This window comes from Eretmochelys imbricata, chromosome 19 (genome assembly GCF_965152235.1).
Source record: "Eretmochelys imbricata isolate rEreImb1 chromosome 19, rEreImb1.hap1, whole genome shotgun sequence".
Taxonomy (NCBI): domain Eukaryota; kingdom Metazoa; phylum Chordata; order Testudines; family Cheloniidae; genus Eretmochelys; species Eretmochelys imbricata.
The window spans coordinates 3,771,968-3,798,426 of record NC_135590.1 but is presented as its reverse complement, the minus strand read 5'-3'; the positions used below and the strand labels follow the sequence as shown (position 1 = coordinate 3,798,426).

General features: G+C 52.1%; 2 protein-coding genes across 4 annotated transcripts in view; both read right to left on the bottom strand.

The window, feature by feature from the left end:
* Positions 1 to 272: 272 nt before the first annotated feature.
* On the bottom strand, positions 273 to 4,944 carry LOC144277155 (interferon alpha-inducible protein 27-like protein 2A). Its single transcript, XM_077837751.1, has 5 exons — positions 4,864 to 4,944; positions 2,936 to 2,988; positions 2,155 to 2,193; positions 1,238 to 1,399; positions 273 to 618 (listed from the first exon to the last, which is right to left on the bottom strand). Exons 2-5 carry the CDS (start codon positions 2,940 to 2,942, stop codon positions 545 to 547), a joined length of 282 nt encoding a protein of 93 aa, XP_077693877.1. The 5' UTR covers positions 2,943 to 2,988; positions 4,864 to 4,944; the 3' UTR covers positions 273 to 544.
* Positions 4,945 to 8,577: 3,633 nt separating this feature from the next.
* LOC144277153 (interferon alpha-inducible protein 27-like protein 2A) overlaps positions 8,578 to 26,459 on the bottom strand; it is a 33,573-nt gene continuing 15,691 nt past the window's right edge. The window contains exons 6-10 of one of the 3 annotated variants that reach the window (XM_077837748.1): positions 19,807 to 19,934; positions 14,118 to 14,276; positions 11,092 to 11,142; positions 9,999 to 10,160; positions 8,578 to 8,903 (exon numbers count right to left, since the gene is read on the bottom strand). In XM_077837748.1, coding sequence (XP_077693874.1) covers positions 8,806 to 8,903; positions 9,999 to 10,160; positions 11,092 to 11,142; positions 14,118 to 14,268 — 462 coding nt within the window. In that variant the 5' untranslated portion in view covers positions 14,269 to 14,276; positions 19,807 to 19,934 and the 3' untranslated portion in view covers positions 8,578 to 8,805. Of the gene's footprint in view, positions 8,904 to 9,998; positions 10,161 to 11,091; positions 11,143 to 14,049; positions 14,277 to 19,806; positions 19,935 to 26,459 lie in introns of those variants that run through there. The other 2 variants (XM_077837747.1, XM_077837749.1) reach the window with 2 other exon arrangements.

Genomic DNA, 26,459 nt, shown 5'->3' with positions numbered 1-26,459 from the left:
TACTCCACTGAGTAACCCGCCACTGAGCTAGGAATGGCTAGCCATAGCCACATTGAGTGGCCACAAGATTAAACCCCAGGTTTATTGCAAAGCCGGCTCTGGATAGATCTATCTCTGGCAGAGGTCTAGAGCTTCTAGCTCTTTTTTCCACTTTGACAACACTTTGTTTTGGTCCTGGCAATCCAGTGGCATGAAGGTGTGTGTGCACATTCGGTGAGCTATTTTTCCACTGACACACAATCAACAATTTTCAACCATAACAACTCAGGGCATTTAAATTTGCAAAAGTTTATTGATTTCTCACATTTCAGCCAACAGCAATAATTCAGCCATAATCCCAACAGAACTTGACGTCTGTTGTGGAGAAGGTAGAACAAGCGACAGATGTGCGGGAGCTGTTTCTACAGGCCACTTGTTTTTGCATTCAACTACAGAGCCATTTCTCTAACTTGCTACTTGATGCATAAGCCTGATGGTGCCATTGAGAAACTGCCAGCAGACGAGTCAGTGCGTCTTCCAGAGCATAAAGGAGCCGTTGGAGCTTTCAGAATAAGGCACTGGCTGCTGCCCCAACACCTACTATCACAGCTTTGGCAGCTACAGGGAGGCCTGCAGCACCTGAGAGGAAACAGAGAATCAGCTAGCCAGTATCACGACGTTATACTAGCAGGCCAGTTATCCCCTTCCCACATCCGGGCACTACAGAAGTCATGACTCTTTGTGCTTTCTGTATGGATGCAATAGGTTACACTGTTGCTTGGCAGAGTCCCTTTTACCAGGAGCCAAGAGGCCAGTTCTGTACTTTGCTGACCAGTCTTGTTGGTGCACCCTTGAACAGGAGTGGGATTTTCAAACACTCAAACACTGACACTATTCCCCTTAAAGTCAATGGGGCGCATCCCCAGCGAGAACAGAGTTAAGTGAGTGAACCCTGAGCACCTCTGAAGATCCCATCTGTTCCTCTACAGCAATGGAAGCGAGCAATGGTACGGAGTGAGCACCTAGTGAACAGAGAAGCTAGAGCATGTTGCATCTAAGTGCTTAGCAGTTTATTAGCAGGATCTGTGGGGAGCAGGTTTGGCCAGTCAGGGGAGAGACTCATTCCTCATTACATGCAAGAGAAGTCAGAACCACCGCAGAAATGCCAGACTCTCTCCATGAAGAGTTGTTCATAGGGCAGGAGTGCACTACCAGACACACGTGCATTTCAGTGACAGGTTAGCTCCCCATTACTTACCAATGGATTGCAGGGTTGCCACAGCACTCCCAGCGGCTACCCCTCCTCCATTGGCTATGGCCGCTGCGGACATCATCTTGGCAGCAATGGACCCAGCTGCAATGCCTGCTCCAGTAAAGCCGACTGCCCCGACTACTACTGGGATTCCAACGAATGCCACGCCTACGTTCATGACACAGTGATGATAAGCAAAGTCCAGGCTCCTACAGCAATTGCTTCTGCAGCAGAGCCAGCCCTCCATGGACCTGCACCCATCCACCCCCCCAGCTCCTCTCCTGGGTGGTCCAATGGATCGTGTGGTTAGCAACCAGGGTGGGCAACAGGGTCAGAGTGATATGAGAACCGCTCCCTGAACTGAACTTTCGCTAATCTGCAAAGCAAGCCCTAGCAGGGTGCACAAGTGGAGCTCAGAAGCAGCATCTTGCCTTCCTATCTCTGCTCAGCAGAGTGCATTGATGCTACAGGCCTTGCCGTACCCCTCTGGGGCCGGTTGCCCCTGGAAGGACAGCACCAGGGCAATAGCTGGGGATGGAACTCTCACCAAGGGCACGTACTGTATAAGGAAGGCCTAGGCCCGGTATAGCCCAGTGGGTACAGGTTCTCCATTTTCACACCAGCAAAATGAACGGTGGGCTTGCAGGGTTTCAAAGGTATTGTCTCCAGCCCCTGACCCTGCTCCCACAGCGACCCTGCGGCCTCATGTGGGCTGGGGAAGAAGTCAAGCTGACAGGCAGAGTTCTTGTTCCCCACCAGTCTATAACATTGGATGCCTGACTCTCCTGAGGTTCATTCGCACTAGCAGGGATCCCTGCACTGCTGGGGCAGCTGGTGAGCCAGGAGAGTCCCGGGCCGAATAAGTCTTTGATAAGTACAGATGTCAAGTGTCAACCAGCCAGTGCCAGGGGTTAGCCCCTTACCTGCTCCAATTCCTGCTCCAACCAAAGTAACAAGACTGTCTAGGGAATGAGAATCTGATGTTAGTGACCCAGCAAAGACATTCACGTGCTATAAACATGTAATCATGCAAAGCTGGGGAGGTCGGTGCCATTAGTGAGCACCAGGATATTTTTTTTATTTGAACCTCTGTATCTAAAGCAGCTGGAGGGCCTGTTTCCAATGTGAAGTGTTTGATAAGGAGAGTGATGCCTCCTCAGCCTGGGGAATTACCTGATGGGTTCCCTGTCTCTGTAAAGCAGCATCTCACTGACCAGGAGGCTGCAGCCAAGGCCGGGGAAGCCATGAAGAGCCTCAGCCCAATGTAACCGAGGCTCAGCATAGCAGAACAAGAGGGAAGGGATTTGGGGATGCTCCAGTCTGTTGCAAAAGGAACATTTAAAAAAGAAGAACTGAAGTGGCTCTGAAGTCTCCACCCCATCCTGGCCCCACCCCGGCCGCCCATGGGAGCAGGGCCACTCAGGAGACTGTTTGCCCTATGGTGGTGATGAGCCTCAGTCTGGCCAGCGCCAGGGAGAAGGAACCCAGCCAGTGGGGCTAGTTCTGAATTGTTCTCTTCACTACACGGGCAGACACTTCCTCACGCACGCGCCACTGCAGGAAGGGAGCACTGGGGCTGCACTGGAAGTGTCCAGGGCCTCCCCCTGTTCTGGGTTTCAAGGGGTGGCTGGCTGCTAGCACAGCGTGGTGACTCCGTCGGGGGGCAATTCTTGTTCAAGGCACAGGTAAATAAAAGGCTCTTACCAAGCATGTTTGCTGCATGTGGCTCTGAGTCTGTCACCTGGGTATCGTTGGCCCTGCACAGAAAGTGGGAAGTGCAGTTAGTCCGGTTCTGAGCATCCTCCCAAATACAGCCCCTGGGGGCCAGTGCCACGGGTGTGGGGCTACACCACTGGCCGCACAAGCCCACACACGTGTACTTGCTGGTGTTTGTACATGCCCCAGTGTCACTAACTAGCCCTCAGCTTCTTACCCACATGCAGCCTGAGCTAGTGTCCAGGGGTAACCCATTCTCGCAGCTGGTCTGCAAGATGTCTCGCCAAACCCCATCGCCCACCTAGCCAACCCCAGCGCTCGGCTCTCGTGCGTGCTTAGCACCCCTCCGATTGCACGTGGGGGATGCATGGCTCTGTGCTACCACCCATCCAGCCTCGCTCCCGGCCCAGACTGTCCCCACCCATGCAGGACCTCCCTGCGCCATGCGAAGGGGGTTGTCTGTCACCCCTTTCATTCTTGGGTAGATTGTAGTTTAAATTCTTGCTGAACATTTCCCCTCCGGCTGAGGGTGCAAGCTCTGGGGCTGGGAATGAGGAGTTTGGGGTGTAGGAGGGTGCTCTGGGCTGGGACCGAGGGGTTTGGAGGGCGGGAGGGGGATTGTGTCAGGGGGTTGGGCTGTGGGAAGGGGTGCAGGCTCTGGGTAGGGCTGGGGATGAAAGGTTTGGAGTGCAGGAGGGTGCTTTGGGCTGGGATTGAGGGGTTCGGAGGGCGGGAGGGGAATCAAGGCTGGGGCAGGGGGTTGGAGGGTGGAGAGAGGCTCAGGGGTGCAGGCTCTGGGTGGCACTTACCTCAAGAAGTTCCTGGAAGCAGCGGCATGTCCCTTCTCCAGCTCCTATGCAGAGACATGGCCAGGTGGCTCTGCACGCTGCCCCATCCACAGGCACTGCCCCTGCAGCTCCCATTGGAGCGCTGGAGGGGGGCCATTGGAGTGCATAGGAGCCAGAGGGGGGCCATGCCGTTGCTTCTGGGAGCCTCGTGGAGCAGCCCCGACTCTGCTCCCCGATTGGAGTGCTGGAGCGGAGCAAGCCCCAGACCCCGCTCCCTAGGGGGAGCTCGAGGGCCGGCTTAAAACGGCTGACGGATTTGGCCCGTGGGCCATAGGTTGCCCACCCGTGCCCTAACTGCCCTGCAATTTTGTTGTACTCAGCCTCCTCCATCCCTGCTCTCCCCCCGCTATACATTAGTGAGAGCCTCAAAGGAAACAGCTTTCAGAGCCACCTGCCTTGAACCCTTCCAGAATATTTTTTAAAACAGTGTTGTTCACTGTCCCCACCTGGTTCCAGAAGATTGTCTGAGACCGACTCAAATGCATCCACTAAGAATCTCAAAGCTCTCTGCAGAAAAGTTAGACTCGGGGGGCTTTTCAAGGGGTACTCACTTGAAATTTGGCCCACAATCAAAGACAACCCTTCCCTTCTCCCTGCCCCCCCCTCCAAAAAAACAACCACCCAACCCAAACCTCACAATTCAAGAGCATTAGAGAAGTTTGCATAATCACTGATGACAAGCAGGTGAAAGAGGAGCCCTAGGTTTCAATTTCCCAGCCCAAGCTGCGAGAAATGAAAAGGAGAAACGAAAGTAAAAGCAAACACGGACTTAAAAAATACAGTAGAACCTCAGAGTTCCGAACTGCCGGGAATGGAGGTTGTGCCTAAAGCTGAAATGTTCGTATCGCTGAACTAAACGTTATGGCTGGTCTTTCAAAAGTTTACAACTGAACATTGACTTAATACAGCTTTGAAACTTCACAATGCAGAAGAGAATTGCTGCTTTTAACCATCTCAATTTAAATGAAACAAGCACAGAAAGAGTTTCCTGAGCTTGTCAAATCTTTTTCTTTTAAACTTTCCCTTTTTTTTTTAGTAGTTTACATGTAACACGGCACTGTGCTGTACTTGCTTTCGTTTGTCTCTGCTGCGGCCTGATTCTGGTTCCAAATGAGGTGTGTGGCTGACTGGTCAGCTCCTAACTCGGAGTTTCTGCTGTACTAGGTTTCTTAATTAGAAGTGTGGCTACGCACGGGAAAGAAATCAGATTAAAAAGGCTCTTGCTAATGGGGAAGTTACTTGGTTGGAAGCCGTCTTTCCACATCTGTTGTAAATATCATCTGCTCCAGGGAGAGCCTCACAGAGATAAGGTTGGCAGAATTAAATTTTTTAAAATAAATTAACAGATACTGTTGTCTTTAAAAATGTGTCTATTTAAATGGTCACAGTGTGGGGTTTAAGCATTTTTATAGATTTAAATTTTCACCGTTGCAGGAAATTATTGGAGATGGGCAGGCAACGGGGTAAGGGTGTGTGTGAATAATTATTTAATGGCAGAAGACCTTGTTATTCAAAAAGTTAAAGCCTTATAACCTTTACGATGAATTGTCAACATCACATATCCAAATATCCAAAGTAAATAAATATCCTTCATTCAAACTCTAAGTTCTCTAGCGGCATTTGTCTTACTTTGCCTATCCATAAACTTCAATTATTGGAAATATTCTTTTGTGGGTGTGTGTGTGTGCAGCAATCCACATTTACCAATAAAAATCTAACCTTTGCAACCCTAATCAGAAGGTACCTGAAGCCCAGGTAAAGTTAAAAATGTTACTTATGTTATGGGGGGGGGGGGTAAAATTTATGGCGCTGCAGGTTCCTGTCATTTTCAATGTGTTTGTTTTTAGCACCATTGCAAGGTAAAATTCTCTTATCAACAGAGCAGCAACTTACCTTCAGTCTTGGGGCAGAATGGTCCACCCTCTGAGGGATGTCGCTATATATAGGGAGCGCTGCACCCAGCTATATACAGTAAACCAGCTCTTGCGTGGGTGTGTCTAGACCACAGGACACGCAGGCCACCCCAAAGGCAGGGAAAATGCCAGGGTCCACTTGCTCCCTTTTAAACACAGGATTAGGGAGGATTCGCTTGTGAGCAGCCAAAGTGTGCTCAACCCCCCCTCCCTGCCCCCAACCCTAGCCCCTGCGATTCAGAGCCAGATGGCACCTGCTTTTAGGTACGCCGATCATTTCCTCCCCCTCCCCCCGCTTTCCTTACACTTCAGCCCTGGAGGGAGAGTCTAACGCAGTGGCTCTCAAACTTTTTTTACTGGTGACCCCTTTCACATAGCAAGCCTCTGAGTGCGACCCCCCTTATGAATTAAAAACACTTGTTTATGTATTTAACACCATTATAAATGCTGGAGACAAAGTGGAATTTGGGGTGGAGGCTGACAGCTCATGACCCCCCCATGCAATAACCTCGCAATCCCCTGAGGGGTCCAGACCCCCAATTTGAGAACCCCTGGTCTAATGCTTGTCCAGTCCGTGTGCAGCATGGTGGCTTGTTTTGGTGGGGAGGGGGGTTTGGGGTTTTTTGAAATATGAACACACCTACTGACTAGGGCTGGCCAGAAAACATTTCCACTTCATAACTAGCATAAGACCCTTCCTGAGCATGTGTGTGTTCCCGAACAACCCTGGGGTCAGGGCGCTCACCTGTTTGTCTGCTCGGAATGAGGCACGGCAGGACCTGGAAGCCAGGACTCCCACAGCCCAGGGGAGGTGTCAAACCAGCGGGCTATCGGCAATCCCAAGAGCGTTCTCTTTGGCAGAGCAGAAGTTCCCCCCTGAACTGAGTAACCTGCCCAGCAGAAGGTTTGTTTTTGACCAACCGGCATTTTTCAATTGGAAAACATTTTGTTGAAAGTTTCCGGTCCTGCTCTACTGCTCATGGGTCTGCCTGCCTGACAAACGTTATCCAAAGGAGGCCCAGAGCAAACCCCATTCCGGTTCTGCCTCTTTATTTATTTTTGCTGCTTCCTGGTGGATAACCAAGGGCCTGAAACCCTTTTCAAAAGATTATTCTATGTTGGTGTGACTCCTCCCCGGCCTCGCGGGGAGAGGTTTGATGAGATTTCCTTCGTTGGTTTGCAAGTTGACTGGAGATCCTCAAGAGAAATGCAGCAGAATTAAAACAGAAACTTTCCCGAGTTTCCCTGAATAGTTGTGTTCCCCCCCCCTTCCCCTGACAGGAAAAGGGGCTCTTTGTAAAAAGGCAGGTTAGTGGCTTGGCAGCTCTGGATTGGAAGCTGTCCTCACATAGCAGACCCTCTGCCCACAGGGCTGGGCTGGAGGGAGAGGGAAGCTCAGTCTGAGGTCCAGTCAGCCCTTTGTTTCTCTGCTGCAACTACCCCCAAAGGGTAGGGATAGGAGCAAGTTAAACGAGGTTGCGGGATGCAGGGAATTGTCCACTGGGATCTACACTGAAACCAAAACTCACTGTATATTGGGCACTAAAGCCAGCCAAAGGCAAGGCACTAGCATTGAGAGGCTGAGCCAGGCGCTTCTTCCTCGGGAGTTACAGCACAGACAGCTGCTTTACTGCACAGCAATGTGCCAGTGTAGACAGGGCCCCACCAGCGTAACAGCATTCGCTCCTCACCGGCTTTAGATGGGATGCCTTGGGCATCCTCACCAGCAGCTGCTGCCGCGGGCGGCATTCTGCCCTCAGTGGCACTGGGCAGCCGTCTGTCTTCAGCGGGTTTCCTATAGGCAACTGTTTGGAGCTCAGTAAGCAAGCCTGTGGATGATGCACAAGGTGGAAATGGAATCTAGCTCCTTCTCCCATTGCTGAGTGGGGCTGTCGGACGAGTGGGAATGAAGCCAAAACGAAGCAAGTGGCGGTGGCTGGTCATTGACACCACTTCCCCGTGTGCAAGGATCCACTTCCACATCGTTCAGCACTGAACTCATTGTAACTATACCATTTCTTTTGCCACGTTGGGCAGCTGCAGGAGGGAACCCACAGTTTGTGCTTCCGAGGAAGGGTTCTCTCGTCAGCCAAGATAAACACAGCTGGCAAGGGCTGCTTACATCGCAGAACTAACTTCTGCCTTTGAATCAGATCTCTTCTCCACGGGTCTAGTGCGTCTCTTCTCTCATGCCAATGCCCAAGAAGCTAGAGGCTTCTGGCTCAGCCAGTTAGGGTGCCCAGACAGCAAGTGTGAAAAATCAGGACGGGGTTGGGGGGTAATAGGTGCCTATATCAGACAAAGCCTCAAATATCGGGACTGTCCCTATAAAATCAGGACATCTACAGCCAGTCTAACAGGGGCTGGGAGCAGGTTTCAGGCACTCAGATTGATTTGATCTTCGCAGGCTACTGACAAGAACAGTGTTATCAGCATTTCAGAAGGAGGGTTAAATAGCTGACTCAATTGCAGCCAGAGAGTAAAATTGATAGCAAGTCCTAAACCCAGGAGGGCGACTGAAGGCCTGGCTGAGAGCGAGGCATAGGGCTAGCTAGAGATTGTGTTGTCACTTAGCCTGGGCAGGTGGGATTGGCAGCATCCACACTCAGGAGCAGACAATGCGTCTGGTGTGAGATTTCTCTATTCAGCCTATTGTGTCTTCTCAAAAACCCCACAGGGGACAGGCATATGTGCGCTTCAGGGAAAAGATACAGGGAGGATCAGCTGATACAGCAACCTGCCACCGAGGCAGGATTGGACACAGAATTCACTCCATAAGCATCTCGCTTGGAGAGGCTTTCACAACCTCTGATGCTCCCAAGGGTTTTGACTCTCCCCACATCAATTTCAAACCAACAAGTTTGTCCATTTAAAACCAGCTTTATTGTTTTCACACACCCCTCCCGCACCATAATCAGAGCAGCTCAACAACGGTCAAAGAGAAGGCAGAACAAGTGACACGTTTGCAGTAGCTTTTCCCAGGCAACAACGAAGTAACTGCCACACCCCACATGCTGTTCTGGCCCAGCTTTGCAGTTTAAGGGTTTCCAGGACTGGTCAGTGTCTACTTCTGAGGCCAGCAGGGCTTGCACGGCTTTCATTCATTCTTAGAGAACCAGGAGCCAACAGCTGCACCTACAGATCCGAGTGCAGTACCCAGCCCAACTTTAGCACCTAGTGAGAGTCCTACAGCGCCTGCAAAGAATCAGAGGAACAGCTAGTCAGTATCACTACATTGCACTAGTCCGTTGACTCTCTTAGAGGAGTGACGTCTGCTCTTAGTAGTGTAAATCCAGAGAGACTCCAGAGATCAGTGGAGTCACTCTGGACTTGCATGAGCATAACTGAGAATAGAATCTAGCCCAGAGCCACTAGCTAACCCCTGCCGCTGGCCTCTGCGGATAAGGGATAGACTGCCAGTGAAATCTGAGAATTAACCCTTAATGCTTTCTGCACTGACATAATGGACTCTGCTATTTTAAGGCTGCTGGCTGCAGTCTTCTTTCTTACCAAGAGCTGCAAGACACTTGTGGGTTGAACACCTGTTGATCTGTGCACCTCTGCCTTGGCTCATTTGCATCATCCATTATTGGATGAGTCCCTGATCAGAGGTACGGTGAACCCAGTACTGTATTTATTCCTAACCTGCCAGGGTTTTAGCTCTCATCTCTCCCCTTCACAACTCCTTCCTAGAGGAAATAAATCCTTTGAGCGTCTAAACCCAAACATGTGGGTTAGTTCTTGTTCCTGCAGTGAGCTGAGCATGCACCCCAGTGCAATAGCTCATGCAATGTTGGGACACGTACAGCATCCTTGCCTCAATTTCTGATGGCTTGAGCTGTGGATTCAAGGAAGCACCTCCCTCCCATCCCACCCCCATGGTAATCGGGACCTCCACCTTTAGATGCAAATGCTGGAAGGCACAGAGCACCAGGGACTGGCCTGACAGTTTAACCGAAGTTAAAAAGCTATACTTGGTAAGATACTGAATACACAACATGATTAATGCTACTTATTTCGATGAGGTCAGGCCCAAGCTAGCCAGACCACCACCATCACCAGCATACTGTTGAATGCATGCAGCGCTGCCCCTGCAGGTCACGTTTGCAAGGTCAGTTAGCAACACATTTGGTCAAACAATATAGAGACGTTGCTCTTCCTTCTAAAGGAAAATCAGAGCTTGTCTGGAAGTGGCAGGATCACTTTTCCATGGTGAGTTCTTCGCAAGGCAGGAGAGCACTGGACATGTGTCTGAATGAGGCATCACCTCCTGATGCCCCGTAGGCTTACCAGCTGATTGCAGGGCTGCCACAAGACTCCCAGCAGCCACTCCTCCTCCATTGGCTATGGCTGCTGCTGACATCATCTTGGCAGCAAGGGACCCAGCTGCAATGCCTGCTCCAGTAAAGCCTGCTGCCCAGATTGCTACTGGGGCCCCAATGACTGCAACTCCTGCATTAGAGACACTGCAGTGTTAAGCACAGCATCGGCTGTTAGGCCAGGTCTTACAATCAGTGTAACTACATCCCCTAGGGGTGTGAAAAATTCACACCCTGAGCAACGTAGTTCTACTGACCTAGCCCCCCAGTGTAGACAGCCAGGGCCGCATTAGACTTGCTAGGGCCCCAGGCAGAAGCGAAGGAGCTGAAGCCCGAGTTCTGCCATGTGGGGATGAAGTTACCCGATCATGTAACTTAGCTTTGCGGGGGCCCCTGTGGCGTGGGGCCCCAGGCCACTGCCCTGCTTGCTGCCCCCTAACGCCAGCTCTGCAGACAGCACTATGTCAAGAGGGGAGCGTCTCCCATCGACACAGCTCGTGCCTCTGGCAGAGGCGGATGAACTACGGCGATGGGAGCAGCTCTCCCGTCGGTGTAGTGGCACCTTCACGAAAGTGCTACAGCAGCACCGGTGTACGTGTCGACAAGCCCCTCGACTGGCTCCAGCCAGAAGAACGTCCGTGAACCAGCTCCCACCCACAGCTCCCACAGAGCTGCATGCCCTGACCTAGACTGCCAGGAAGGGCTACAGGGAGAGTCATCCCAGGCAAGGCAGATCATTGGAACAACCAGGGCTAGGACACCCCATGCCTGGAGGGCCGTCCAGTTCTGCAAAATAGGCTCAGCCCCCATGGGCACACACACGAGTTCAAATGCAGATTTCTGCTCCCCAGGCCAGTGACCCCATTCTTCCTCTGGAGCCGCTGCCGACTCACTGGGACACAGTCAAGCAGCCAATGAGGTTCCCTGCTCCCTACAGGCCAGCATGTTCACTCATCTGGAGTCTCTTTGCCACCACTCAGCATGACACCTGAACTGTCTGCAGGGGGAGAAACTGTGCCACAAAAAACTCTGGATGAATTAAGTGCTTTGAATTAGCCCCTTACCTATTCCGACAGTTGCCCCGATTGCTGCTTTCATGGCTTTGCTGCTGGACTCTAGGGAAAGAGAAGATTGGCATCATTACAATGAGATCAGCAAATTTTAAACACATAGACATGGAGGAGGAAGCCAGCTCCTGGTGCAGACACCTCCATGGTCCAGGCTTGTTTCTAAATCGCTGTCTAAATTTGCTGGATTTTGCTCTGCTGCAATGATCAGTAAGTACTTCCACACAAAGCAGGCACTTGCCAACAGGACACATTTATCCAGCAGATCCACTTTCTGAAGGGTTCCTTTGTCCTCTTCGTTCAGGAAGGTCTCTGACCAGCCCAGAGGAGGAGACTGGAGCAGCAGGAGTGAGAAGATTGTACTGCACTGGCATTCCAGAAATGGTGGTCCAGGTAAGAGCAGCAGAGAGAAGAGGCAGAGCGTTTCAGATGCTACAGAAAATACATTACCAGTAGCACTGGATACTAACCCACACTGAGCACACGCTTCATGAACTTCACTCAGAGCGGAGGCCCTCTGTCCTTACACACGTAAAGCAGATTTGCCTCAGTATTGTTTGCTCTGGGGGGTGAAGTAATCATCCACTTAGACCAGCTTAGAATGTTTTTATTTCCAGCTGTCCCAACAAATTTGGGGGTCAGGATAGCTCAGTGGTTTGAGCATTGGCCTGCTAAACCCAGGGTTGTGAGTTCAATCCTTGAGGGGGCCATTTAGGGATCTGGGGCAAAAATTGGGGATTGGTCCTGCTTTGAGCAGGGGGTGGGACTAGATGACCTCCTGAGGTCCCTTCCAACCCTGATATTCTATGATTCTATGACATTCACCCCACCACTGGTTTCTGCTGTGGAAGTGTGTCTACTCTACAGAGCTGCCTTGATTGACCCTATCTCAGCAAACTTCTCCTGATTCAGGCTAACATGCGACAGCATGACCTTGCCATACGTCAACAAGTGTGTGCTGCTGCGGTGGGCTGTGACTCCCTGTGTCCGCACTAACACTGCATCCGGTTGTGTTACACTAAGGCTTCTGGGAACGTGTCCCAGGGTTCATAGCATCACTACAAACTGAACCACTCTCCCTAGGCATCATGGGAGAACTCTGCTCCCTGCCAGGGCGGATCTGAGACTGCAAAGATCTAAAACCTGGAAACTCCCACAGTCCACCTCGTTCCAGGAAGCCAGCAGGTGTGGTGGCATGGAGCCCGCACACGGCAGTGACACACACTGCTGCTAGTAGCCGTTTCTGTAGAGCTACTGATGTCTTGGCAAGAGAAGCAGGTACAGCAGAAAGCAGCAGTAAGTGTCGGCCTTGCCCAGAGAATGGCAAGGTGTGATGTTGACAGGAGAATGTGTCAGCCACATGCAGAGCTTCAGGAGACAACTAAGAAGATAAAGGGGAATGTTTTAGACTGAGTGGGTTCAAGAATCTGAATCTTTACAGGCTACTTTCTACTAGACCTCCAGACCCTGGCAACAAGAGGTGACCTATACTCTCAAATGTTTGCTTTGTATGATGGAGACAATAGTGATTTATAGGTGCTGGGGCAAACGGCTCTGTTTTGGTGCATCTTGTGAACAAACCAGCATAAGAAAGCTCATTAATTGAATACATGCAAAAGCCAATTCCACCCCCCATAAAATGTGAGGTCTTCCCAGAGAGGGATGTTTCAAAACCCTTTCTAGTGAGGATTAGCAGCCGGATTGTCATCATCAGTACGCAACAGCACTTGAAACATGCCAGGTAGTTCAGCATGACCAGATGAAAGGGAAGGAGCAGTTTAAATGTTAGTGGTGGTTACTCACTGACAGCAGCCATACGAATGCTCTTGCTGAATTCTGCAAGTCAAGCTCTAGACAGGCACTGGTGCGCTAAATGCAGCTGGCAGACGTTTCAGCCCAAGATTATTTATTTTACAAAATTTTTTAAAAAGCAGCAGATTTGGCATTGCTAAAATGCTGCGCAGATTTGCGTGGCTTTCACAGAATTGTGTGTGTCAAAATTTCAAGAGTCAAAGGTGTTTTGACTTTTTAGTTCCACACAATTTTGTTTGGACATTTCCTTCAAAATTTATTGTTTAAAAATATAAAGAAAACTCAATCAGAACAAAGTGTCTCGTTCACCCCCAAAACAAAAATTTTGCAAATGTTAAATTCACTGATATTTTAAAAACCTCACACTACCTGGATTTTGGCTCAAATCCTTCCCCAAAGCAAAAAAAAAAAAGTTTTTGAATTGCTAGGATACTGAGAAACCCACACGGCTTTCAACACCAAGTGGCATGGAGCATGTAACAGAAACTAGGTGTTTTAATCAGATACAAGTAGTGAAATTGCACATCAGAATAAGTTCTCTCTTTCCCTCCCCTGCACTGGGCTTGAATGTGCGGGATACCGCTGTTGTGACATTAACACATATGCCTTCCTCATAGCAGAGAGGGATGTCATAGGTGCAGGAAAAAGGTGTTGTGCACCAGGGAGGTGTTGCCTCATTCCTGACCTTTGGGCATGCTCCCTTCTGCTGCCTGCGTGGCTAACCTTGGATGCCCACAGTGACATTTGGATACATGATGGGTGCCTGGTTTATGAGCAGAGATTAAATAACTAGCTGTGCACTTTGGAACATGCAAAAATCCTGCACTGCTTTGCTTAGTGTGCTATAAAGAGACAACCCAAGTGTGTCTTGCTTATGAGGGGGGCTCATTTCACAACAAGGTACTGTGGTTGAACCGGAGCTCCTTTGCCCTCTGCAGTCTGACTGTTAATGGTTTCTCACCGCACCCCACCCTAACCTACTTCAAATCCATCTGGGGACGTGCATGGTCTAGGGGGAGAGGATGAAAGCTGGAAGTTACTGCCCACCAGGGAAGCTGTATCAGTCCTTAGTCATTATTGCCACCTCACTGTTCATAGTGTCGCCCCCCCCACCCCATAACAAGTAATGCCAGTGTACATCACCCATAGGCATGGTCAGCAAGTGGATTTACTGGACTCTGATTCCGGTTTCTCCTCTGTGTCGGTCTCACCTGGTTCCTCTTGGTCCGGCGCCTGGTCAAACAGCTCCTCTGGCTCCTGGGAAGGATCTCCAGCCGGAGGTGACCTCGTCTCAGGCCAAGGCAGGGCCAAAGCAGCAGGTGCTAGTTCAGAACATGGTGATTCACCCGCCTTGGCCTCCATCACTGGATCTGAAATCAGAACTGGCAGCTGAGGGTCGAGGACCTACATGGCCAGCATGACATGGCTGTGAACGTCAGGGCAGGGTCACTGCGTGCAAAAGGGGAGTCAGTGGAAGCCAGTGGGGAGATTCCAGTGGGATTGTGGGAAGGCATGGGAGGACTGCTTTGCATCAATGGTTAAGTTGTGGTGATAACCTTTGGCAACACTCCTGCTCTGCTGGGCCCTCGGGCGTCCTGGCCGCCTACAAACTACAGTAACTCCTCACTTGACGTTGTAGATACCTTCCTGAGAAATGCTACTTTTAGGGAAACGATGTTAAGCGAATCCAATTTCCCCATAAGAATTAATGTAAATAGCGGGGGTTAGGTTCCAGGGAAAATTTTTTCACCAGACAAAAGACATTATATATATATATATACACATACTATATATGTTTTAAACAAACAATTGAACACTGTACACAGCAACGATGATTGTGAAGCGCGGTTGAGGTGGTGGAGTCAGAGGGTGGAAGAGGGTGGGATATTTCCCAGGGAATGCCTTACTGCTAAATGATGAACTAGCATTCAGCTGGGCCCTCAAGGGTTAACACACTGTTGTTACTGTAGCCTCACACTCTACAAGGCAGCACAAATGGAGGGAGGAGACACAACGGACGCATGGCCGTGGCTGCAAACATTCCCTGCGGAAACTGAACGTGATGATGAACCCAGGCTATCCCACTGGAGCGCACCACTCCCTCCACTTTCCAAAGTGACGAGGGGTGCATGTGTGTGTGAGACAGAGACACACACACCGCGTGTGTGTATGTGAGAGAGATGCACAGTGCCCCTTTAAGTACGCTGACCCTACTCTAAGTACACTGCCTTTTTAAGTAGATCAGCAAGTTGAGACAGCAGCTGCTGCCAGCAAGCTCCCTCCCTCCTGAGCCCTGTTGTGTCCCCTCTGCTCTGTAGAGATGGAGTCCGGGGGGAGAGGGCACCCTGACATCGGCACCCCTTTTTCCCCCCACTCCCTGCACAGCAAGCAGGAGGATCCAAGGCAGAGGGCAGGAGTAGCAGACGGCAGTGGGGGGAGGGACAGATGAACTGGCGGTAATTGGTAGCCTGCTGGGCGGCTGCCCTCCAGGGAACTTAGGGGAGCGGGGAGCTGAGAGGGGGGCTGCTGGCCCACCCTGGTTCCAAGACCCCCCACCCCGGCCAGCTCGCTCCAGGGGGATGCTCTTCCTGCCAGCAGTAGGCAAAGCCGGCGGCCGCCAAACAACGTTCTACGGGAGCATTGCGCAACGTTAAACGAGCATGTTCCCGAATGGATCGGCAAGGTAACAACGTTCACCGGGACGCGGTTAAGTGAGGAGTTACCGTACAAACATTCTACAGCTTGCCTCGGAGGCCAGGGGTGGAAGTAGAAATAGGGACTTACCGGTACGGGGCTGAGTTGGGGCTGGCTCTGGCCCCCGGAAGGGGCGGGGATGGGGCGGATCAGAGCCAAGGTAAGTGCCCTTCCCCGTCCCCGCCGGGGTAGCAGCCGGCAGCCGCTACCGCCCTGGGCCCTTTAAACCGCTGCCAGAGCCCCGGGCTGCCACTGCGACCCCAGGGCTCTGGGGGCTATTTAAAGGGCCTTGGGCTCCAGCCACTGCTGGGAGCCCCAGGCCCTTTAAGTGGCCACCTGGGGAAGCCGGGCCGCCCCAGTACGGCGCAATGGCTCTTGCTGGTACCCCATACCGGGGCGCACTGGCTTACTTGCACCTCTGTGTGAGGGTCACAATTCGTGGTGCGCGTTCCCCTTAGCGAAAGGGACGTGAAGACAGTTACGACCCATGGCTGAGGGGGGGTCCTGGATCCACACCAGCTTTCTCAGCCCTGAGCAGGAGGAGACTGACACGCAGCCAGGCCAACTTCTGAGTCCCCTGCTCTCACCTGGGGCCCGAGGGGCAGGGGCAGGGTGTGGGAGAGACGAGGAAAGCCGAGGCTAAGGACTGGCAGTCTCAGGATCCAGCTCCGTCAGTTCCCACGGAGCGAGGGCGTGATTTCCGGGGCGCACACGCACGCCAGTGCTATTCTCTCAACAGGGCATCGGCACGGCTATGCCGCCCGCTCGGGCTGCAGGTTGCTAGGGCAGCTCACCTGCACCCCACACCTCCGCCCGCGCGACTCCCTCCCCCAGCTCATTGTCACCATAGTCCTGCCACAAGCGCCATCCGGTTGCAAGGAACCAGGGCTCCGTTGGAAGGGGGCTCTGATCACGCCCTCCAGCCCCGCTCCTTTCTGCTCTTTTCTCTCCCCACTAAGCGTAGAAAAACATGCCAGGAGCAACCGACGCCTCACGGTTTGACGCCTCAGCGGGACGGCCCAAGAGGAAGGAATGGGCCCCGCTCCCATCCACGGGCGCAAGCGGCTCCGCCTCTGTAGCAGCAGATCCGGGAACGGGCCGCGTTGCTCGTGAGATCGCAACTGTGCAACCAGGGCGGCACTTGGCCCCCTCCCAGCCCTGGGCTCCTGATGCAGCTGGCCTTGGGCCAGGCAGGAACAAGGAGCTTTACGGTGGCTGCAGAAGCTTTTCTCTTCTTTTTCTTCTTTGAATTGCATCGGTTTGACTTCTGCTGCCATTGCGGCCACGGGGAGCTGTCAGCCCCTTCGTGGAGTGACTCCATGTAGGCTTCCTAAGATGAAAAGCTGTGGGTAGATGGCTAGGGACAGGACACCTGCTTCTGGCCCTTTAAAGGGACAGCACGAAGCCATGCCTTTAAGATGAAATTTGCTACCTGCCTGCAGTGCAATCCACATGGAGTAGAAATAACCCTAGACAACCCAGTTACTTCAGGGCAAGTGAAACCCGGACAGCCAGTCCACGCCAAACGCCAGAGGTGGACGGGTGGGTGTAGGAGACAGACGTGGTAACAGCACAAGGATCCTTCAGAGATGTCAGGTTTGGCCTCAAGGGTAGACACCTGAGTCTGCTGCAAAACCCAAGCCCACTGGAGAAGTCTGCACAGACCCTACAGCCTTGTGACTGCATTAGCTCCTGCTTCCCAGCCCATCACGGGGGAGAACACACAGAGGAAGTGGCCCAGCCAGTGCAAGGCAGAACTGGATTCGAACAGCTGTCTCAGGTTTAATAATTAAAGGCAGCATTAGTAGCTTGGGATAAGGAAATCTGCCTGCTTAAAATAAGGGTTAAGAGGTTCCCTTTCACACAAGACAAAAAAAAAACTTCGTACAGATACAGACATAAATTTGTTAGTCTCTAAAGTGCCACAAGTCCTCCTGTTCTTTTTACAAGACAGTTAGTTCTCCTTCCATTTCTGTTTAAAATAGTCTCCCTTCCAAACAGACCTGCTCGGAAGATTCCCCAGCCCCAGATAGAATTAGCTAGGCCACTTGATCATTGCAAATTTCACTTACTCGCAGAGCAGCCGGGCACTAAAGAGAAAACACTCCAGCTACAGACAGGGAGCCCAGCACCCAGCTCCAGGGAGTCGGCTTTTATGTGGTTGTCTATGGATAGAGGAATACGCAACCCATCCCAAAGGCAAAGTAACTCATTAGGGAACCCTGCCCGTTTAACCTCTCCCATACTTTGCACAGAATTAGCAGGACTTATTTATCATTAATTGTCCTTAGCACATAAACCCTCCCGCACCCACCTCAAACTTCTCCCCCCTGTGACCAGATGGTATAGTTCATATATTTTCTGATCGGGTGTTTAATTCCAAGGCTGGGCACTAGAAAGTGAGTGATTGAGGCGGTAGCTGTCTGCCCGATAAACATGTTGCAAAGGTGGCCTGCAAAGCGAAAAGGACCATGGTGCTTTGTTTTAGTTCTTTATGGTGGATAAAAAGGGCTAAGAGGATTACAAATTCTGCACGGGTTTTTTTAACGTTAGAAATTAAGGTCTTGTTTAGCCTACGTGCAACTGGAGAATGAGTGAAATGGTGACAGTGCAAGAGGGCAACCGTTTAGCAATCAAGAGAGGAAAAGATTTTGAGTCAGAGTGCTTAAGACTTTGTTTGACGTTAATGCTTTATTTAACTCTATTGCCCATCTTTAAAGATCAACACCCCCACCTCTTCAGTTAAATGTAGGCTCCAACCCAAGGTCCATCTCGTCCAGTATCTCGTCCAACAGTAACCAGCCCCAGATTCCTCAGAGAAAGGGACAAGAAGCCCTGTAGCAGGCTTCTGTGGGATACTCTGCCCCACAGAAAGTTCTCATCCTAACCCCTAATAGTTAGAGACTGGCTTGAGCCCTGAAGCAGGAGGTTTTTTTATCAAAACTCTCTGTTTTAGCATTATCTATGTTAGCTCTGTAGATTTCTGTTATCGATATAAACGTCCAGTCCTCCTTTGTGAGGGTTCTGGTCTCAACAATCTCCTGTGGCAGTGAGTTCCACAGTCCAATTAAGTGTTGAATGAAAGACACGAGGCAGTTGCCAGCATATATCCCTGAGAGCCACAGGGAGTCCTCCAGTGATATCATCACAGCCAATCTTGACACAGCTGATATTTCTAAGGTTAAAAATAAAAAGCGGGCAGACGGGGTAGGGGAGAACCCTTTCAGGCCATCTCTATCCACCATCAAGAACTGAAAAAGCGACATAAACCAAACTTTGAAACTCCCTTTGCAGGTCACAATTAAATTCCTTTAGAGCTTTCCCTGTTTGAGATCCTGGGTAGACCAAGCTCCCAGGTCAAAAGCTGAAGCTAGCCACTAACCCTGATCCTGCACACGCCCCTCAACATAGGTTTAGCTTTTGTAAGGAGTCCCAGAGGAGGGGTCCCTGGGCAAAGGGAGAGATCTTACCACAAACCACTGTCCTCCAATGACTCTGGGAACTCCTGTCTTCTTGCCCCAGGGGACGGCGAACAAGCTGGATCCTATTAAAATACCCTGGTGCCTCCAAGCCGCCCCATTCTCCCACGTCTCGTTCTTCCCAAGCATAGCAGGCATATAAGACACACGTACACAGCATGCCGCACAGGTGCTGTCCATCGCCTGGTGAGGCTGGCATATGCGCCACTGCAGCTGGTTGAAGGGGACCAAATCCAGTTCCAAGTTGATCTGGTTCCTTTTTACCAGCCCCAGGGACACACTCTCTCCAGGGCCCAGTCCCACGTCGGGGCTTCCGTCCCCCCAGACAAGTATGAGCCTGTGGTCTTCCTCCAGTGGCCGGGGTGCAGACCCTGTCCTGAGCCAGTGTCTGCAGGATGTGAGGACCCCAGCCCAAAGATACATACTTCTTAACATTCCATAACGCCGGCTGACTCCCTATGGGCATATGAAGAAGTATGTAGGGTTGGGAGGGAGGGGCTGCTCCTCCAGGCCGTGCACCTGGCAGCCCCCATTGGTGCTTGGTTTGTTGCTGTCATCCCCTAAGCTGCGCGAGTCGGGCCTCTAGCTGTGCGGGCAGGATGGGGTGTGTGTATGAAAATAATTTTCTGGGCCCTTGCTGGGGTGCTGAGGCCCCGAGGGGCAAGCCCCCGCATGTACCAGCTCCCTGCAGCATGCACAGGGCTCACCAGCCAGGATCAGCACCTACCACCATCTCAAGGCTGCCTTCCAGTAATCCTCCTGGACTGGACAAACCCCATCTCCTGGAGACTCCGAGGCAGCTGGTCCCAGTTCCCCCCTGCTCCAGCTCCTTCCCTGGGAGGCCCGTTCTGGACCCTGAAAAGAGAATGCAATGAAACAGCAGCTTTAGAGACTATGGGGCAGGGGGAGCTCTGTCCCCTTGCCCTGTGTTGTGAGCATCCCCTGGGCAGGAGGGAGCTGGGAGCGCCTGATGGCGGGGCCACCCCCCACCCTGAAATGGCAAGTGCCCTTGGGGAGTTCAGCTCTGGCTCATGCTGGAGGTGGGGGGAGTTGGGGCTGTTGTATCCCCCACTGGAGCACAAAGCTCTCAGCAAAGCCACATGGGAGACTGAGGGGCAAACCCAGGGCCTGTGCCCCTCAGGTCTGGCTCTTGCACGTCTCTGGCTGCAGGCTGATCATGCTCCAGCCTGTGGTGCTGATTCACTCTGCCAGGCTGCCAGCCTCTGGGCTGCACTAGGGAGGTTGGGTGAGCTGCAGAGGGTCCAGGTCTATGAAACAGTACAAATAACTAAGGGAATCGGCCCTGGAGACCCTGCTCCAAACTCCTCCCAAAGTACTTGTGGTTAGGGAGCCTCGCTGCGCTGATTTTGCCCATCCCTTGTTCCCATTCTCTATCCCATGCTCCTTTCTGTCTGCCCACCGGGCCAGCCCCTTCGCCCCTCTGTGCCTCAGTTTCTCTATCTGTAAAATGAGGCTCACGGGTTTTGCTCTATCTGTCAGGCTTCATTCAATGTTTGCAAAGCACTATGGGATCCTCTGCCAGCAGGTGCTCAACAAATGCAAAGTAATTCTACAACCCGGCTGCTGCCGTGGGTGTGGGTGTTTCTGTGCACGCACGTGAGTGTGCACATGTATAAAGTGTACACCGCTGTCCTCCGTTGAATAGAGTCAGACTGCTGCAGTGTGCTTCATTGTCCCTATAGCGCTAACGCTGAAAGATGCTTAGGCCTGCGGTTGCAGAGCAAGATTGAGTTCTATCCCCAACACGGAGAACGGCTGCAATGCACAGGATGGCGCCAAAGGTCCCGAACCGGTCAGAGATCCGTTGCCGCGTGTATTACCTGCCCCCCACCATCTCCATTAACAGTAACTTCCCCACAGTGATCCGGCTACATTAAAACCCTTCTCCGAACCAGCTTCGTTTTCCATGGGACGACGACATGTTTTTACCAACCACGCTAAAAGCTCCACGTCCCCACCTCCTCTCCGCTCAGGAACGTTTTTCATTTGTCAGCTCTAAACGCTATCGATTCCCTCCGTGTAGCAGGGTCGGGGGAGAGGGGGGCAAGTGAGTCGGGCTGTAAAGGCAGAGAAAGAGGGACTGTCTCCTGCGTAACCTCTCCGTGCTGCCAGGGCACCTCAGCCCCGAGCGGCACTGACTGGAACTGGAACTACATCAAGGAGATTACGTTACCCACCTGGGGACAAGGGGGGCAGGATGGGCCTGGCTGAAACAACGGCGGTGAGACGTGCTTGGAGTCTGACATTTGCCTGTGGGTGAGACTGGGGGTGGCTCCTTGTCCTTTATTGAAAGGCTTGGGGGCGGGGAATGACTGGCTCCAGAGACCCTCTCGGTCATGAGTTCAAATGCAGCAGTGGGCTGCAGCTTGGAAAATCGAGCCACTCCAAGGAGCATGAAAAATGAAGCACTTACCGGAGACGGGAGGGTGCTCTTGACTGGGCTCCGGGCAGGTGGCTTATGCTAGTGTTACAAGCGTGCTCCATGTCTGCACAGCTGTAAATCGACATGGTGCCAGCAGATGGTGCTCTGGAACATGCAGTCTGGTCCCCGGGTTTCGGGGGCCAAGCAGACTTGCCGTCGGGTCTATTAGGCGCTGATATAAAGAGCGAGAACTCCCAATAGACACCTGGTTACTGTTTCACTGTCATTGATGCTAATTCTCTGCCTTTCATGGGAGCAGCTCGAAGCACTTTGCCTGTGTCATTAACTAATATAAATCTCCCCACTGTATTTTCCACAGTATGCATTCGATGAAGTGAGCTGTAGCTCACGAAAGCTTATGCTCAAATAAATTGGTTAGTCTCGAAGGTGCCACAAGTCCTCCTTTTCTTTTTGCGAATACAGACTAACACGGCTGTTACTCTGAAACTAATTAAGCTTTGCAGCACACCTGCCAGGGAGATATAGGCCTCACCCAGCACTGCAGTGCAGCCACCTCTGGGGCAGAACACGGCAGCAGCTCGGCAATACAGGGCACCCCCTCTCAGTGGTTTAGAACAGAAGTAAAGAAATGGACTTTCTAAAAACTGCAGGGGAGCTGGGAGCTGTTTGGCTGACTGCAGTGGCTCTGTGAGATGAGCTGGAGGTGCTGAACCCAGTTTGTAGTGGCCCATCCCACCTGTTGGCTGCCACAGCAGAGAGGCTGTGAATTTACTGAGCCAGAGACTGGACTTTCTGCCAGACATAAAGGGGCTGCCTCCTGGCTTAGGGGCAAGTGGCCTGCACTGTCCCTGCCATGACTGCACCTGCAGGCTGGGGTTGCAGGGCTCATCGGCATGAAAAACAAACCTCGTCCATTTCTGTCCAGCCCCAAATTCCAGGGCCAGGGGCAGCCGAGGGGCCTTGGCTGAGTTTGACTCAAATGGCAGACGAACAGCTTGGGCAGCCAAAAAGACTCCTCATTTTGCAGTTCCCATGAAAGCATGTGTGGGGGCTCGAGGGCTCAGGGTTGCCACTGGGCTGGCTGAGGGTCAAAGCAAATTGTCTCTCCCCACAGCAGGAGAAGGAGCTGCTTCCCCAAGCCAGGGAGAGGAGGGGGAGTCCTGCCCCTGCTGTTAGCTGGGCTCCTCCTGTTCCAGGCCTTGCTCTCTCTTCATGGCTCCTTACAGAATGCAGGGGCAGGCCAGGGTTAAGGGGCAGCAGATATATTCAGGGTAGGATGAGCCAAGGGCTGGCAGCAGCTTGCCGGGAATCCTGGAGCAGGGGCTAGTGTGACACCCGGGAAAGCAAAGGGGTGAATTCAGTCCTCCCAAAAGCAAGGGACAGAGCCAGCTACAGAGCAGGGGTGTGCTGGCAAGCATCCCCCACATGGCTCTATCGATGCCCCCCAATCCCAACCCACAGTCCCCGTCTATTCCAGCCCCTGGGCTCCCTTCATCACCAGTTCTGCCAATGCCCCTCAACCCTGAGCCACAGTGCCCCTGCTACCCCAGTCCTGTGCACCCGCCCAGCTCTGCTGATACCCCTCAGTCCTGACCTACAACCCCCTGCTATTCCAATCCGGAGTAGCACCTCTCAGGGCACCTCTTGAATCCTGCTGAACTTTATAGTTTTGCAGGGGTGGGAGAAACCCACCACTAGGCCTTGGCTAAGCCCAGCAAATACCCTCTGCTATCATACACGGCTGCAGATAACTTCGCCCCCTGCATGGCCTAATCCCCACATGAGATTGCCTTTCCCTGAGGCAAAGGAGAGCAGGACGAAAACGTCTACTCAGCAGAACTGCTCCCTCCTTTCCCTAATGCACAGAGCAAGCGAAATCCAAGCCTGCGCTCAGCCCCCGGCTGGGGAGGGTGAGCGAGGGAGCACGGACCTAGAAAGGCCTGGCCAGCGCTAAACTTCAGAGAAACAGGCTCTGTTTCAACCAGAAGCCGGAGGTGACTTGGGGGCTCCTGTCACGCAGTGGAGGTGGGGGGTCGGGGCGGGGGAGGCTTTTCCCTGGTTCCAGCAATGAGCCAGTTTACACCTGTTTGACTGGACCCCAAATTCTCTCTGAGCCCAGCTTGGAGCTGACAAGCTCCTCCAGGTTCCCCTCCTGGCTCAGGAATCTTTTGTACCACGTGTCATTTGCATCGTGCCAGCCCTGGGCCAGGAACCTTTGGCCGAAGCAGAGCTGAGGCTAGACCCTGTAGCGAGATCCCCAGCCTGGTGGCAGGGCCACCACGTTTCTCCTTGATGCTTTCACTCAGGATTCGTCCAGTCTCACTGCTGCTTATTCATAAAGGGGAAGGCCAGTCTGGTGCTTAAAATACAGATCTGGGAGCTAGGACTCCTGGGTTCTTTTTTCAGGCTTAGGGAAGGAGGGAGGTTTAATAGCTGGAGCAGGGAACTGGGTTCTCCTGTGTGGATCAGAGACCTTCGGATAACAAATGGATATAAACTGGCCATCAGGAAGTTTAGACTTGAAATTAGATGAAGGTTTCTAACCATCAGAGGAGTAAAGTTCTGGAACAGCCTTCCAAGGGGAGCAGTGGGGGCAAAAGACATATCTGGCTTCAAGACTAAGCTTGATAAGTTTATGGAGGGGATGGTATGATGGGATAGTCTAATTTTGGCAATTAATTGATCTTTGACTATTAGTGGTAAATATGCCCAATGGCCTGTGATGGGATATTAGATGGGGTGGGATCTGAGTTACTACAGAGAATTATTTTCTGGGTGTCTGGCTGGTGAGTCTTGCCCACATGCTCAGGGTTTAGCTGATCGCCATATTTGGGGTCGGGAAGGAATTTTCCTCCAGGGCAGATTGGCAGAGACCCTGGGGGTTTTTTGCCTTCCTCTGCAGCATGGGGCACGGGTCACTTGCTGGAGGATTCTCTGCACCTTGAAGTCTTTAAACCACAATCTGAGGACTTCAATAGCTCAGACATAGGTTAGGGGTTCGTTACAGGAGTGGATGGGTGAGATTCTGCGGCCTGCATCGTGCAGGAGGTCAGACTAGACGATCATAATGTTCCCTTCTGACCTTAAAGTCTATGACTCTATATTTAGCACCATAGAGTTACCTAGTTGTAACCCAGAGGTTGAGATGACCAGTGGACAATGTCACCCATCAGCCCAGGGGAAGGTTCAGGTGAGCAAATCCCACCCCTCCAGAAGCCAACCTCAGTCTCTGTCTCGCTGTCTGCTCAGACATGACAACGATGAAGCCCCCTGGCTGACTCTCTAGGCGTTATAGACAGATTTATGGACTGGATCCTCAGCAGGGGTGAATCAGCCGAGTTCCGTCATGGCCGGTGGAGCTCCGCTGCTTTACGTTAGCTGAGCGTCTCTTCCTCTGGGCCGAGTTTTGACGCCCCCAGCAGCCAGACGCTCCTGTCGTGACGCGTTGGGGCAGATTTTCAGGAGAGCCCCATGCCCGGCGTGAACCCAACGTGCTGGCTCTTTGGGAAATCTGGCCCGCATGCTGCTGCGCTGGGTAGGGTTAGTGTTCCACTGAACAAGGACCCCAGATCTATCCACTGCTTGCATTGCAGACTGAAGAAGGAAAATATGGGTACGCCTAGACTGGGGTCACAGGGTGGGACTGCAGCTCCGGCAGACATACCTGAGCCAGCTTTAATCTAACTAGCTCAGAGCCTGGAGCAGTGATGCTGCAGCAGCAGGAGATTCATCGCCGGCTGTGCAAACCCGCCCGGAACCCTGGCTAATAACTCGTGGGGGCTGGCCCGCGCCGCTGGGGCTTCACTGCTCCAGTACCTGAGCTAGCTGGATTAACGCTAGCACGGGCCTGTCAGCCTGCACTGCAGTCACACCCTGTATCTGCAGTCTAGACACAGCCGAAGGTTTACTCCATGGGCTAGGAGTACCATACTCCTGGCATGTTGCATACCGGAAGGCTTCTATGTTAACTGAAATTTGCACCTCCTTATAAGGTTGTTTCAGATGCATGCATCATACTGGAAAGCAACCCCGCCTCTCCCCCTTTCTGCTCTCAACACCGAGCACAAGAGTGGTTTCCCAAAACGGCACCAACAACCCAGGTTTATCTCTTGTTGGCTAGGCAGGATGGGCTAGTCGTGAAAGCACCAGAGGAGCCTTCAAGAAATGTGGCCCCAGTTCCTAACTCCGCCACAGACTCTTGTGTGTGACCTTGCGCAAGTCATTTCACCTCTCTGTGCCGTGGTTCCCTGCCTGTAAATGGGGAGGATGCTGCTAGGAGGGTGAAAGCTGGCCATGATTGGGAGGCACTCAGGTACTACGGTGGTGAGGGTCAGATCCATTCTCTGGCCTGGGTTATGCAGGAGATTAGATGAGCTCTAATGATCTCTGATGGCCTTAAATCCAAGCCCAGTTAGATAGAAATCTACGGTCTGAGCCGTGCAAATCATCGAGACTCCTGAACAGCTAGAAACCCAAGACTCGTGTGTTAAACCAGCTCTTCTTGCTTCCACAGCCTAGGAAGGTTTGAAATACTGAGCTTGAATTCCCCTTTTGACATCACACTCAGGCGGGACATAGGGAGTGGGGAGAGTCATTTACCTTCTTTCTTTCACTGCTTGAAAGGTTAAAAGTAAAAAAACAAAAACAAGAACCACCCTCCATTCCCCACGACGCTGTTTTATTCAGGATGTGAATGCAGGAAATATTTCATATTTCTTAAGGCTGCTTTAGTGAGGCGAAAGGCACAAGTTTAACAGGGCTGAGGACCTATTTCTAGCTTCCCCTACCCCTGAGATTATAAAAATCAACCCCCCAATAACTGTGTATTTATTATCCTAACACAGACCTCAGGCCAGGAGAACAGAATTCGAAGCCCAAAACATTTCCTCTTTCTTTGCACAATTAACTCCTAGCACAGGTCATTTTTTCTGCTGCAGTTTGTAACTGTGTGAGCTCCTGCCTCAGTCTGGCCAAGT